Source organism: Cimex lectularius, unplaced genomic scaffold, assembly GCF_000648675.2.
Source record: "Cimex lectularius strain Harlan isolate CLEC.00 unplaced genomic scaffold, Clec_2.1 scaffold248, whole genome shotgun sequence".
Taxonomy (NCBI): domain Eukaryota; kingdom Metazoa; phylum Arthropoda; class Insecta; order Hemiptera; family Cimicidae; genus Cimex; species Cimex lectularius.
Window position 1 is genome coordinate 594,086 of NW_019392778.1, and position 15,213 is coordinate 609,298.

The window sequence follows — 15,213 nt, forward strand, 5'->3', positions numbered from 1 at the left end:
GGGAGCGGCCGACTTATCCGGATCCCAATTCCCCGGATTTATGGAAGGAAACAAACCGGAGATTCAATTATCACTGCTGATGGTGAGGAGGTGATAAGGTAAAAAGCGATGCCTTTATGACAAAACACCTTCCCCCGGGGGACGGGGGTGGCTCGAAATCGTTTTAAAGTCGTTGTACTCAACCCAAATAGATCCATTGGCCAAACGGCAGAGAGTATTGCCCGAACCATTAGACGTCATACCTCAGCTAGAACTTTTCTGGCTAACCAGTGTGTAACCTCCATCAATATCCCGAGTTTTCTAATAACCTTAGTTACACCTTTTAGACTGGAAATCTTTCTGGAAACAACTTTTTGACTAGACGAATCAGTTAAATCGTAGTGCATATTTTGCATAAACCTACTTTCATGTTTCTTTTGGGATAACCACAATAAAACCTTTTTTTATAGTGAAACCCTTGTAGAAAGTACACTTTTTTGACAAGATAATTCAGACAAAACCTACAGCGTATTTTGGGATAGCCGGTATATAATCTAAACCTACTTCCATGTTTCTTTTGGGATACCCACAATAAAACCAGTTTTTTATAGTGAAATCCTTGTAGAAAGTACACCTTTTTGACGAGATAATTCTGAACTAAACTTTATTTTTAGAGATAACTAAGGCAAAATCTAACGTATATTAAGGATGACCAGTACATAACCAATGATGGTCCCGTGGCTTATCTTTTTTAACCACTGGTACAGTGTCGTCTGGCATAGTTTCCTTCTACAATATCCATGGGGTCCGTTAGCACCTCTACCTCAAAAATCGATCCCCTTTTTCGTCCCCTTGGTTGTCGGCTACGGTCGAGATGCAAATGAAGATCTCCAGGGGTTGGAAAATTAGCTGCAAACTCTCCTCTGGGGCGGACGCCGCTAACTGAGTTTACACTCTGCTCGAGGGTTCGTCAGTTGTACCATGTTTTTATGAAAAATCACCTGTTGATGCCGTTGCGACCCTTGCAATTTAATAAACAGTCGGTGGTTTTACAACATTTCAACTGATTTACCCGCGGGAGTGATTGACGAGGGACGGAACAATGGAAGTTTCCGGTTGCTTGGTCCGGGGGCGGGAGGGGCGAAAGAGGAGATAGCGGGGTCGAGTTTTGCCAACCCCGACTGGAAAAGCCCGACCAGGAATCCTCTCGGGCATTCGTACCGTGAAGTTTCCACGGCGTCATAACTTTCGACGATTGTCGACGTGGGAGGGGGTTGCTAATTAGACTCTTGATGTTAAGCCGTCCGACTGAAGCCTCGGGGGTCCGCTCGTTCTCGCCGGATCGATAACTCCCACCTGGAGGAGAGAGTAGAAACGGATTCCGCCGGATACTTTTAGCCCTGTTTACATCTGGGACGTTCCTCGATGTGTCAACAAAAGGGAGAGGAAAACCTTTTAACCGCGACCACGGTAGATAAATTCAAAGGATCGATTATATTTGACCTCTTGTACCTTTTTCCCCCTTTTACCTCGAGGTACACAAGGTGTAACAACGGAGACCTATTTATAGACCTAATCTATAATACCTCCACTCACCCCTCCCCCGGCATATGACATCAATTCTTTCCATTTTCCCCATGAGCAATAATGGACGAAATTGATTCGTGTCGTAAACCGTCCATTGTCCACCTTCACCGAGATTTTGTCGTCCCAGTAATTTCACACATGATCCTCTTTCATCACCTTAATCAAAACCTAAATCGTATAAAGGATAACCAGTAAATAACCCTCTTCATTCTTCAAAAAATGAGTTCAGAATCTATAATGGGTTTATATATTTAAACAAAAGAAGGTTTCAGAATAGTTATCCGTCATAAGCTCCATCATTATTTTTAAAATACACTATCCCCACAAAAAAAAAAAATAAGACAGATATTATTGTAAAACTTAAAGCTAGTTTGGAATAACCAGTGCATAACCTTCATTCACTTGCCGGATTTGATGATAGTTCTTGTAATACATATCGTTTAAAAGAAAAACCCCATAAAGAAATCACACTCCTCAACTAGATTGTTAAAATTTTTGGTATAACCAGTACATAACCTGCACTTACTGAATGATAAGGACAATCAAACTCACCTGTTCAACATGAAACTCCGAGTAGGAAGTACACGTTTGTTGACTGGATAATTCAGACATAACCTACCTAGCATTTTGGGTTAACCATTACATAACATTCACGTACCACTTAACTGGTATATTGTTACCTAGTACCTATTAAGATCTATTTTTCATCTTGACATCCGGAGTAGAACTACACTTTTTTGACGAGAGAATTGAGCCAAAACTAAAAGTTTACTGATAGCCAGTGCCTAGCCTTCACCCACGCTTTGAACGGCAGGTTAGACCTGGTTAAATCTGTCATTTCAGCATGAACCCCTCCTACAAGGTTAAACTTATTCACAGATTATAGCTATAACACATATCAAGTATGTTCGGATAACCAGTGCATAGCCTTCGCCCATGTTTTGAACGGCAGGTTACATTTAGTAAAATCTGTCATTTTAGCATGAACCCCTCATACAAGGTTAAACTTTTTTCCCAGATAATAGCTATAACTGAAACCAAGAATTTTCGGATAACCAATGGATAGCCTTCGCCAACTTTTTGAATAGCAGGTTAGGCCTGTTATTTCAGCCACTTGTCGAACTTGTTGTCCCGGAAATGCAGACATCACCCACACCATTGTTGAAGGTTAGGTAATCTGTCATTTCATATCGCACCCGTCGAGGAAATGTCACTTTTTTGTCAAGATAATGATGTCATAACGTAAAAACAATATTTTTGGGATAGCCAATGCATAACCTTCTGCCAGAAAACTCATATACAAACTATAATTTTTGATTGGAATACTCTAGCTTATTGTGGGGGGGGGTTACCTTTTAATAGGAATTCGTTTAGTTATAGATGTTTGAACAACCCGTTTTTGGTTGTACTGTTACAATTGTGTTTGTCAATAGTCACGAGTAGTGAGAACTCCTCTCTCGTCGCCGGTATCATCTATCAGTCGTTGGGGTTGGTGGGTATCGCTTAGAAACGCCTTTACAATTACAAGTGGATTAATGGGCGTGAGTGGTGTAACGGTAAGGGTTGTAAGGAGAGTGAGACGAAGGGGCCCGTAATGGATCGTGGATGGGGGTGCATTACGGGCTACCCTTCGAGCGCCTTGCCTTACCTTTTCCCTAATTGATAGGTGTCAGGCTTCCTCGTGAATATGCATCTGGGAAACGGCCCCGGGCGGATTTGCACATCTGAGGGAAAACGTGCGTGGATGGGGTCCGCGCGGTCCCCCGGCGTCCTCCTAACGCCTACTTGTTGCTTTATTCATGCCGTTTCCCGTTTCACCCTTTCCCCCGCCCCCGTCGGTCCCCGGGAATGCAGGACCGTACCGACGTTCCTGAGGATCGATATGCGCCCAGGGCTCGGGGGCGGAGGCGAGGCGATCATTTATTCAAGGATGGGAAAAGGGGGTTTATTCATGACTACCTGAGCCCCGAGGACGAGGCGGAGGGGACGGGGATCCGGCGAGATCACGGGAACATATGTCGACGCAAATGACACCATCAAAAAAACATTAACCAAATCCAACCCCCGTCCGACCGACCGATATTCCGTTTCCGATTCTCAAACGGCTTAAAACTCGACGTCTTCCATCGCGGTACTTGTTTTATGCTAAGCCGCCCCCGCCGAAGAGATGGATACACGGACATGCTCTTATCCCCGGCCCCCTTCCACAACCCCATCGCACGAATTTAACTAAAACAACCCTCTGGCGATGCGGTTTGGTCTACGGAACTGGGCAAATGTGAAGGCCTTTTATCGTAAACCTCTGTCAAAAAGCACTCCCTCTGCCTTTTATTACGGCGTATTGTTGTCTTTATCCCTCTTGTTGTTATCTCGTAAAACAATTTCAAAACGGTACACACACTCGTTTTTAGTCATTTGACGTAAGTAAACATTTCACGGCCCAGTTCTACCTTTTATTGTTCTTTGTAACTTTATATGGTTAAGGGAGGGGTTTGTATAACCAGTCCATAATCTCCATCCACTTCCCGAATTTCATAGTAGCCAAGCTAAAACCTATTTTTCAGCCTGCCAACCCGAGTAGAAAGTACAAGTTTTTGACATAAGCGTATTGCACGTAACCTAACCAGAGCCTAACAACATTAAAGTGTAATGTAGCTCAAAACCTTACTGAAAACCCCTCCTAGAAATAACAGTTTATTACAAGATAACTTAATCACTATATAAATCATATTTAAGGATAACCACCGTATAACCTCCAACTACACCTTGAATTGGGTAGCCAAAGTAAAACCTGTCTTTCAAGTTGAAACGCCGAATAGGAAGTGCACTTTTTAAGAGATAATTCAATAAAACTGTTAAACAACTACAATTTTTTACGTGAAAATTCAGTCATATCGAAGTGTTTTTGGAATAACCAGTACATAACCTTCATTTAGGTAATGGTACCTTACGATACTTGTAGTAAAACCCTCTCTTTCAAGTTGAAACACCGTGTACATGTATATTTTTGACAAAATAATCCAGTCTTAACATAAAGCGTATTGAATATAACCAGTACATAACCTTCATTTAAGTAATGGTACCCTACGAAGCCTGGAGTAAAATCTTCTCTTTCAAGTTGAAACACCGAGTCGAAAGTAGACTTTTTGACAAGATAATTCAGTCTTAACATAAAACGTATTGAATATAACCAGAGTATAACCTTCATTTAGGTAATGGTACCCTACGATACCTGAGGTAAACTCTATCACGTTGAAACACCGATTAGAAAGTAGACTTTTTGACAAAATAATCCAGTCTTAACATACAGCGTGTTAACATAAAAGTAAAACAAGTGCATAACCTTCACCTATTTCCTCAATGGTAGATTGGACCTAGTAAAACCGCTATTTCTACCCGAACCTCCTTGTTAGAAAAATTCCCTTCTTCCAGATAATTCAGTCATGATCAACACCATGTTCAATCCTTGTAACAAGTTCACATTTCTTTGTCCATATAATTCAGTCAATACTAAAACCAAGAAGCATTTTGGGGATAACCAGAGTATAGACATCCACGTCCCGAAGTTTAGGTTGGCCAAAATAAAACCTTTTTTTCATACTGAAACCCCACCCTAAAATCATTTCTTCTTAGGCATATAATAGAATCAGAACCTCAATCTTATTTGGAGGCAACCAGAGTATAACCTCCTCTCTTTTCCTAAATCAGATGATACGCCTATTAAAACTGTCTTTCACCCCCCCTAGGTGGAAAGTACAGTTATTGAAGAAATTATTCAATCTTAACCAGAATCAATTTGGGGTATAACCAGCCTATAACCTTAATTTACATCTTGTATTGTAGAAGAAAATTTCACTTTAAAAAGATTAACGTTTCGTGCCCTTTTACGTTGGGTCTTCGATTGTAGACAGCGAGGAGTGGCGGACCTTCGCTTTATTCCACCCCCCAGCTAATCCCCGCGGGCATATCACGTAAAAGAGATTCTCCCCGGGCGGATAGAATTCAGTCATGAGTATTCAGAGGGGAAAAGCTTGTAAAAAAGCCGGGGAGGAAAACGCCCAAGACGCCTGTAGTTTTATCTGTCACTTTTTTATGTTTGTTTATATATTGTCTTTTTTCAATATTGTTTTTACATGATTGTTTTTCTTTTGTTTCTTTGTGTCTACACAGCGGGGAAGCGAGGTGCTTGGTGTTCCTGGAAACGGCGAGGCGATGTCGCCGCAGAACAACCATTCTGAGAACAACAACGATGCCAAAAAAGTGAGTTTATCAAATTTTCTTTCTTGCATGAATTTTTTTATTTTATTTTTAACAGGTGATAGCTTTAGCGAGAATCATAGCGACCTGACACACGATTAGCGTGGCTTAGAAGGGCTGAATGGCCCCAGTTTCCGGAGAAATGGGAATCAGTGTTGCCGACAGTGTTGCCCAAAGAAGAGGCGAAGGGGAAACAACCATTGCCAACATTTACACGAACTAGTGAAATTTCTCTCTCTCTCTCTCTCTCTCTCTCTCTCTCTCTCTCTCTCTCTCTCTCTCTCCGTGCGGTCTCGCCTTGTACCCCGTCCCTTGTGGTGAATTACGTCCGGAGATTAATACGGACAGGGGAATACAATTAGGCAGCCCCTGCATATTTGAAAAGCAGATTTGGCGGAACGACCCTGGGTTATGAATCAAAATTCCGGCCCAAAACCAAAAATTTGATAAGAGATTGGCAAAATTGAGTGAAGGAAATTATGAGGGAGGAAAGCCACATATCGAAACTTTCCCTCTGGAAATTGCCAACGGTTTAATAGTGGCCTGTGTGCGAGTGAAAGGGTCGAAAGGGTAAAAGGGGATAATCCAAAGGGTTTCTTCCCCCTCTCCTTATTCTTTTTCCCTCCCATCCCCATACTCTTCAGTGGTGTATTTCCACCGGGCTAATAACCCGGGCGCGTAATCCCCCCTCTTTTCCTTCAGACCCTGGTCACAAAGGGCATCGAAAAGAGGGATTATTTTTGTTACTTAAAGCCTTTTGCCGATTGTCCGAAGAGTAATCGAAACCCGAATGGGGTGACTTTCTCTTTAAAAAAAATAAAAAAAATAAATACAAAAATTCGCGCTACCCTGGAAGAGAAAACGCTAAGGGGTGGGTTTTTTCTAAAATTGAATACGGCTGAAAATGAAAATATTCCGCTACCGAAAAAAGCCCTCGGGTTAATAACTCTCTGACCTGGCGGCCGTGGGTTTTGGAACAATGCGTCTGGTAAACCACCCCCGGGTGTAATATCGGGGTAGAAACCGCCCCCGCCCCGCCGGCCCTATGCCCTGCTTTGTTAACCTGTTGAACAATTAATTGGCATAACCTGGCCAAATAGGCTGTGATAATTTCAAAACTTGATGTTCATCTGGGTTCCAAACCGATCCGGCCGGATGGGGGTAGAGTAATCGTATGGAAAGAAATAGACAAAGGAAATGGAGATTGATTTAAATATTGATACATCATAGAGACTAAAATGAAGAAAAATTATAATAGAATAGTGATAAGTGACGTTAGTCTATGATTATTCGGAAATCGTGAGATGCGGTTTGGTGTGACGTAGGTTTCAGAAAAACATTTTCTTTGTCGTGCAACGTTTCGATCTTGAGGGGCACTCTCAACACGACACGCAAGAATGGCACAATTAAGCAGAAAACAAACACTATGAGCCCTGAAGATGATCTCAATAAAGATCGAAACGTTGGCCCGATAAAGAAAATTTTTTTCTGAAACCTACGTCACACCATACCGCATCTCACGATTTCCGAATAATTTAAAATAGAATTAATGGTGAATGATGTGAAGAAAATTTCGAGATAGATTATATAATATTGATGTGATTCGTTATGGGGATCGGTATGAAAAATACATTCGATATAGATTTGAACAGTGACACAAAGAAAAAAGGGAAAAGTAAAGATGGAGATTGATGTGCAAAATGTAGAGGGGGATTAGGTATAGTATCCACTATTATCAATCTGGAGAAAGATATGCAAAATGAGAGAAGAGGATGATGTATAATAGAGGAGATTGATATGAAGTCAATCTGGAGATTGATAAATGAGGGAGGAGGATGCTGTCTAATAAGGGAGATTGATATGAAGTCAATCTGGAGATTGAAGTGCAAAATGAGAGAAGAGGATGATGTATAATAGAGGAGATTGATATGAAGTCAATCTGGAGATTGATATGCAAATGAGGGAGGAGGATGCTGTCTAATAAGGGAGATTGATATGAAGTCAATCTGGAGATTGAAGTGCAAAATGAGAGAAGAGGTTGATGTATAATAGCGGAGATTGATACGAAATCAATTTGGAGATTGAAGTGCAAAATGAGATAAGAGGATGATGTATATTGATATGAAGTCAATCTGGAGATTGATGTGCAAAATGAGAGAAGAGGATGATGTATAGTAGAGGAGATTGATATGAAGTCATTTTGGAGATTGTTGTGCAAATGAGAGAGGAGTATGCTGTATAATAAGAGAGATTGATATGTAAAATGAGAGAAGGAGGATTATGATAGACGCACAATAGTGGAGAGATTGATGTGAAGTCAATGTCGAGATAGATGCTATGGAGATCGATGTTCAAAATGAGAGAAGAGGATGATGTTTAATAGTGGAGATTGATGTGAAGTCAATGCCGAGATAGATGCTATGGAGATTGATGTCAAACTGAGAGAAGAGGATGATGTATAATAGTGGAGATTGATGTGAAGTCAATGCCGGGATAGATGCTATGGAGATCGATGTGCAAACTGAGAGAAGAGGATGAAGCATAATAGTGGAGATTGATGTGAAGTCAATGTCGAGATAGATGCTATGGAGATTGATGGGCAAAATGAGAGAAGACGATATATAATAGTGGAGATTGATGTGAAGTCAATGTCCAGATAGATGCTATGGAGATTGTGTGAAAAATGAGAGTGGGGGAGGATTATGAATAATCCATTAAAGGTCGTGCTCCGATTGACCAAATAACTTCTTACAATTAATTATTCTTTATGTAAGGCATTGATTGAGATAAAAATTATGTATAATAGTGTAGATTGATATGAAGTCAATCTGGAGGTCAAAATGAGAGATAAGGAGGAATACGTAAAATAGTGGAGATTGGTAAGAAGTCACTGGCGAGTTTTATAAGATTGATTTTACAAAAGTCGGAAAAGTAAAGGAGGAAATTAATAGGGTAGTACCATTACGAATGATGTGAATATTGAAAGTTATTTGATAAAGATTGATGTAAACACTGAAAAATATTTCGTGTTGATTGGTGTGAAGAAAATGAATTTGGAATATGGAGAGTGATGTCAATTTTGAAAAGTACTCGATGGAGGTTGATATGAACAAAAATGGGGTTTTGAGTGAGTCATGAAGGACGTATGACGGTGATTGATTTTTAAAAAAAGTGAGAATGTGAAATAAAGAAAGAAGGAGATTGATGTGATAATAATAAACCAGAAGATGGATGTGGATATAGAAATATAAGATGGAAATTGATGTGAATGTTGAGAAATTCTTACAAAAAAAATTTAATATGGTTATAGAGATTGATGTGCTTACTAAGGGACGTATGATGGAGACTAATGCGAATGTTGCAAAATATTTTATGGATATTGATGTGAAGGAAATGTTAAAATAGAGGTCATGGTGATTGATGTGGATGTTGATAGGTATGATGAAGGTTGATATGAAATATTGGTGTCAATTTTTAGAAATACTTCATGGAGTGCGATTGATATTGGTGATTGTTGTGTAGAGAGTGAAAAGAAGTGATTAAGAAAAGGAAATGGAAATTGATGAAATTAATAATAGATGTGCAGAAGGAGAGAAAGGTGAAAATGATGGAGATTGAAGTAAACATTAAAGTTGGACAAATGATGGAGATAAATTTTCAGAAGGAGAGAAAGCTCGAGATTGATAGGAAACAATTAAGATTAAGGGATATCGATGTCAATATTAGAACAGATATTATGGAAACTGGTGAGAAAAAATTAATAGAGAGTGATTGTTGAAATTAGTGATAGATCGATGATTGAGATTCATATGTACAAGGGGAGAGAGAGACAGGTTTAGGAATGGTGAAATTGATTTTTAAAAATTAAGAGAGGTGATTGATGATCGAGGGATATATGATCGGGATTGATTTCGGAGATTAGTGTAAATAATGGAAATATGTGATGGAGATTGATACACGAGGAAAGAAAGGAGATTGATATTAAAGAATTAAGATAGAGGTAGATTGATGTGAATATTGAGATATGTAGGATGGAGATGTAGATTATGCAGATAAATAAATGATGGAGATTGATAAGAAATAATTATGATATAATGATTGATCACAGAAATTGATGTGCAGAACATAAGAAAGGTTAATAAATCATGGAGATTGATGGGAAAAATTAAGATATAGAAAGATTCTTGTGTATAGTGGGGGATATATGATGGAGATTGGTACGAGATGTCGATCATGGAGATTGATCTGAATACTAAGGGAGATATATGATAGAGACAGATGTGGAAAGTATTTATTGAGATTGATGAAATTATTGGTAGACGATGGCGATTGATGTGCAGAAAGATAAAGACGTGATTCAGGGGTATGTCGTTATGTAAATATTAAATTGTATATATGATGGAGATAGTCGTGCAGGAGAGAAAGCTGGAGATTGATAGGAAGCAAATTAACAGAGCAGATTGATGTGTATTGAGGGTTGTACGGTGGAGATTGATAGATTGATTCAAATTAACAGGTAGATAGGAATATTGAAGGATAAATGATGGAGAGTAGTGCAAAAATTTCGATTATGGAAATTGATGAAAATATTATGAAAGATAAGATGGAGAGAACTTTAAGAGAGTGAGTTAATTGATGGGACTAGTCATAGATAGTTCATGGTGATTGATGGGAAGAAGGGATGAGAGACAGAGAGAGCGACGGGTTAAGAAATCGTGGAGATTGATTGTTAAAAACTAAGAAAGAGCGATTGGTGGGAATAATGATAGATTGATGCGCACGAGACAAGGTGAAAATAATAGAGATAGATATGAGAGAATTAGGAAAGACAGAGATTGATGGGGATAATGTTAGTTAATTAATGGAGATGGATTGGAAGACGGGTTAAGAAGAAGAAGAGAGAGAGAGAGAGAGAGAGAGAGAGAGAGAGAGAGAGAGAGAGAGAGAGAGAAAGAAACACGGGTTAAGAAATCGTGGAGATTGATTTGAATAGTGATTGAGAGGATAATGATAGATTAATGATGAAGATTGATGTGCACAACGAGATAAGGTGAAAATTGTGGTGCCAGATATGAAAGAATTAAGACAGACAGAGATTGATGGGAATAGTGATAGATAGTTGATGGAGATTGATGGGAAGAAGTGGTGAGAGATAGACGGGTTAAGAAATCGTGGAGATTGATTGTTAAAAACTAAGAAATAGTGATAGATTGATGATGGAGATTGATGTGCACAACGAGAAAAGGTGAGAATTGTGGTGACAGATTTGAAAGAATTAAGACAGACAGAGATTGATGGGAATAGTGATAGATAGTTGATGGAGATTGATGGGAAGAAGTGGTGAGAGATATACGGGTTAAGACATCGTGGAGATTGATTGTTAAATACTAAGAAAGAGTGATTGATACAATAGCGATAGATTGATGATGGTGTTGATGTGCACAACGAGAAAAAGTGAGAATTGTGGTGACAGATATGAAAGAATTAAAACAGACAGAGATTGATGGGGATAGTGATAGAGAGTTGGTGGAGATTGATGTGTAGAGAGAAAGGTAGCATGGTGTTGAGCAGAGATAAATAATGGATATATTCTTTTTGATGATGATTGATGTATTCTTAGCTAATCATTTTTATTGTGTTGTCTTCTTTCAGGCCAAATTGGATAAAACGCCGAACAAACCCTCCCGGGTCATCCACATCCGGAACGTGCCGAACGAGGTGACCGAAGCCGAGATCATCCACCTCGGGATACCGTTCGGACGTGTGACCAATGTGCTCGTCCTCAAGGGGAAGAATCAGGTAAAAGAATTTCACCTATAAAAAAGCTGGGAAAGATCGATGAAGAGGGGTGTTCCTTGAGGCCGGGGGTGGGCTTTTTAACGAGGGAGTGTAACCGGTGCCTCGTTAGGGCCACCTTTTATTTATCCTTTCGGCCCTTTCAATTACATGAAAAGAGGTGTCTTTTCAATTAATTATTGCCCCCTTTTTACTTGGTTGGGATCGATTTTTTCAGAAAGGGGGTGGAAGAGAAAACTTGGCAGGAGTAACCTTTTTTCCCAGATGGATCCGCAGGGTTTCGCAGGTATTCCAGACGGCCGAGGAAGGCCCGTCCCTCTAGGAAACTCAAATAAGGGCCATTAATCCAAATCCGAGGGATCATCTGCCCTCCAGGTCACGTCCGCCCTCCTGGGCCCTTTCCCGCCGCGCGCCCGCAATTTTCAATAGTTAATCCTCATCCCTGTAATGGATTAGTCTCTTAGATTGACGGATCGATTACCCCCCCCCACCGGCAGACATCCATCCGCGGTACTGGCATCGGTATGTCCTGTAATGTGGGAAGGTTGATTTAAAAGCGGTCTTTTCCAATTTAAACACCCTCCCCAATCACCCCTCCATTTCTTCAGGGGTGAAATATTTGGAACGCATCGTGTCTGAATTATGGACGAGGGGGGAGACGAGAAAACTCGACAACTGCGAGGACAGAGAGACCAGAGGTCATCACACAGTGTAATTCACCATAATCTTTAGAAAAATCTCTTTTGTTTCGCTCTTTTCAGTCTGAATCTTCCTCTATTCACCTTATTCGATCAACAGGAGTATTTTCTAGCAGATTTTTCCCCACTGGACTGGTTAAAAAATTAATTAGACGTACAATCAGACAAAAAATGCCTTGATGTAGCGAAATAACCTCGGAAATGACCATTCTGGTCCGCTTTATCTCGCTCTTTTCAGTCTGAACCATCCCTCTATTCTCCCTAATTGGTCAACAAGAGTATTTGCTGCAATATCCTTATTTAAAAAGTAATTTTGACCGTGCAATCTGACAAAAACAGTCTGGAAGTAATCTAACCTTGGAAAACCCTTCTGGTCCGCTTTGTCTCGCTGTTTTCACTCTAAAGACTGATTAATCCTTAATTATCCTTTCGTCTTGAACCCCAAATGAACATTTACCGACCGCATTCGTCCCTCGTCAATGCCGCCGGTTCCAATCACCCGAATGGGCTTGAATTATTCAAACTTCTCTTGGGCAGAGGAAATCGACTCGGGATCATTGATGAAGACGGGCTAAGGGCGAGTGAACCCGTGTAGAGTTATAAAAGGGCCCTTTTTTCCCTACCTTTTCAAAAGGATCCGGTCGGCCCTAATGGCCGTTCGTCTGTCTCGGATCGATCCGACCTTCCTTATTTTTGCTCAAAGGTCCGCTCTGCCTCGCTGGTTTCAGTTCGTGTCACCGGCTCGCTAATGGACGCTAATCGACGGAGCGAAACGCCACCGGCACCAACTTTGCTGATTTATCTCAGTCAATTAGGAAACTGGAGGCGGACGAGGATCCGCTGACGAGAATCCCGGGGCTCAAAACGGAGGCCGGATTGATTTTCCCGATGGTAATTAGCCAAGCTTAACCAGCCGAATATAATCGACCTGGTGATAACTTGGGGGTATCATTATGATCTGATCATAATTGGAAGCCATGGTGCAAGAGGACATCAGTATACGAAACACCACACGATTATTATCTGCCAATACGATTCACCAAATTTGGACAAAAAGAAAAATCCTGGTACGCAATAGTTCAAAAAATTAATCGATAACGAAGGAATCCACCAAAAATGGTCATAATTTAGAAACATTGTTCAACAGGTTTCAGTGGATTCATCGTCAAATTTTTAATTATTTTGGACATAAGGGAAAATTGTAAGACGCGATAGCTTCAAAGTTCGTTGGGCCTTTTTCAACTTCATATGCTCCATTGATTATTTACTGAAGCAATCCATCATATCTGCCAAACTTTATAAAATTGTCCAACAGTTTTTGCTAGATTCACCGTGTAATTTTTATGCATTTCGTACAAAAGGGAAAATCGTGAGACGCCATTGTTTCGAGGGCATAATCTTTCCTCCTTTTCCAGAAGTCTCGATCCTCTACCGAATGAATCCACCAAATCTGGCCACGATGGACATATTTGTCCGACTGGTTTTGGTGGGTTCACCACGTTACTTTCATCGATTATGGGTAAACTAGAAAATTTTGGGACGCAGTAGTTTCAACAGTATAATCGTTGGTATTTTATCAGATATACAAACTTCCTTGATTATTTGGCGAAGAATCCACCAAATCTGGTCAAGTTTAATGCATTTGTCCAACAGGTTTTGGTGGATTCATCATGTAATTTGTGATTGTTTTGGACAAAAGGGAAAATTTTGGGGCGCCATAGTTTTAAAGGTACAATCGTTGTGATTTTCCTAGGACGCATCCTTGATTGTCAACCGAAGGAATCCACCAAATCTGGTCAAACTTGACATATTTTTTCAATAGTTTTTCGTCAATTCATAACGTACATTTCAATTATTTTGGACAAAAGGGAAGATCGTGGGACGCGATGATTTAAAAATTTTAATCGCTGCGTTTTTTTCCAAATATGCTTCCTCGTTCCTCTACCGAAGGAATCCACCAAATCTGGCCAAGTATGACATATTTGCCAAACTGTTTTTCCTGGGTTCACCACGTTATTTTCATTGATTTGGGACAAACTAGAAAATCGTGGGACGCAGTTGTTTCAAGAGTATAATCGTTGGTATTTTATCAGATATACAAACTTACTTGATTATTTGGCGAAGAATCCACCAAATCTGGTCAATTTTAATGCATTTGTCCAACAGGATTTTGTGGATTCATTATGTAATTAGTATTTATTTTGGACAAAAGGGAAAATTTTTGGGACGCCACAGTTTTAAAGGTACAATCGTTCTGATTTTCCTAAGACGCATCCTTGATTGTCAACCGAAGGAATCCACCAAATCTGGTCCAATTGGACATATTTGTTCAATAGTTTTTCGTCAATTCATAACGTACATTTCAATTATTTTGGACAAAAGGGAAGACGAGGGACGAAATAGTTTCAAGCATATATTTGTAAAACCTTTTCCAAATATACTTCCACGTTCCTTTATCGAATGAATCCACAAAATCTGGTCAAGTTTGACATATTCGTCCAACTGTTTTTGGTAGGTTCACCACGTTACTTTCATCGATTTTGGGTAAGCTAGAAAATCGTGGAACGCAGTTGTTTCAAGAGTATAATCGTCGATATTTTATCAGATATACAAACTTCGTTGATTATTTGGCGAAGAATCTACCAAATCTGGTCAACTTCAACGCATTTGTCCAACAGGTTTTTGTGGATTCATCATGTAATCTGTATTCATTTTGGAAGAAAGGGAAAATTTTGGGACGATTTTGATTCAATGGTATAATCGTTGTGATTTTCCTAGCACACATCCTTGATTGTCAACCGAAGGAATCCACCAAATCTGGTCCAATTGGACATATTTGTTCAATAGTTTTTCGTCAATTCATAACGTACATTTCAATTATTTTGGACAAAAGGGA

At 39.9% G+C, this 15,213-nt stretch overlaps 1 protein-coding gene across 4 annotated transcripts in view; it reads left to right on the top strand.

Moving 5' to 3' along the window:
- LOC106670745 (polypyrimidine tract-binding protein 1) overlaps positions 1 to 15,213 on the top strand; it is a 79,062-nt gene that overhangs the window by 47,080 nt on the left and 16,769 nt on the right. For all 4 annotated transcript variants that reach the window (XM_024227711.1, XM_024227712.1, XM_024227713.1 and 1 more), the window contains exons 4-5: positions 5,737 to 5,826; positions 11,476 to 11,622. In XM_024227711.1, the coding sequence (XP_024083479.1) occupies positions 5,737 to 5,826; positions 11,476 to 11,622 (237 nt within the window). The remainder of the gene's footprint in view (positions 1 to 5,736; positions 5,827 to 11,475; positions 11,623 to 15,213) is intronic.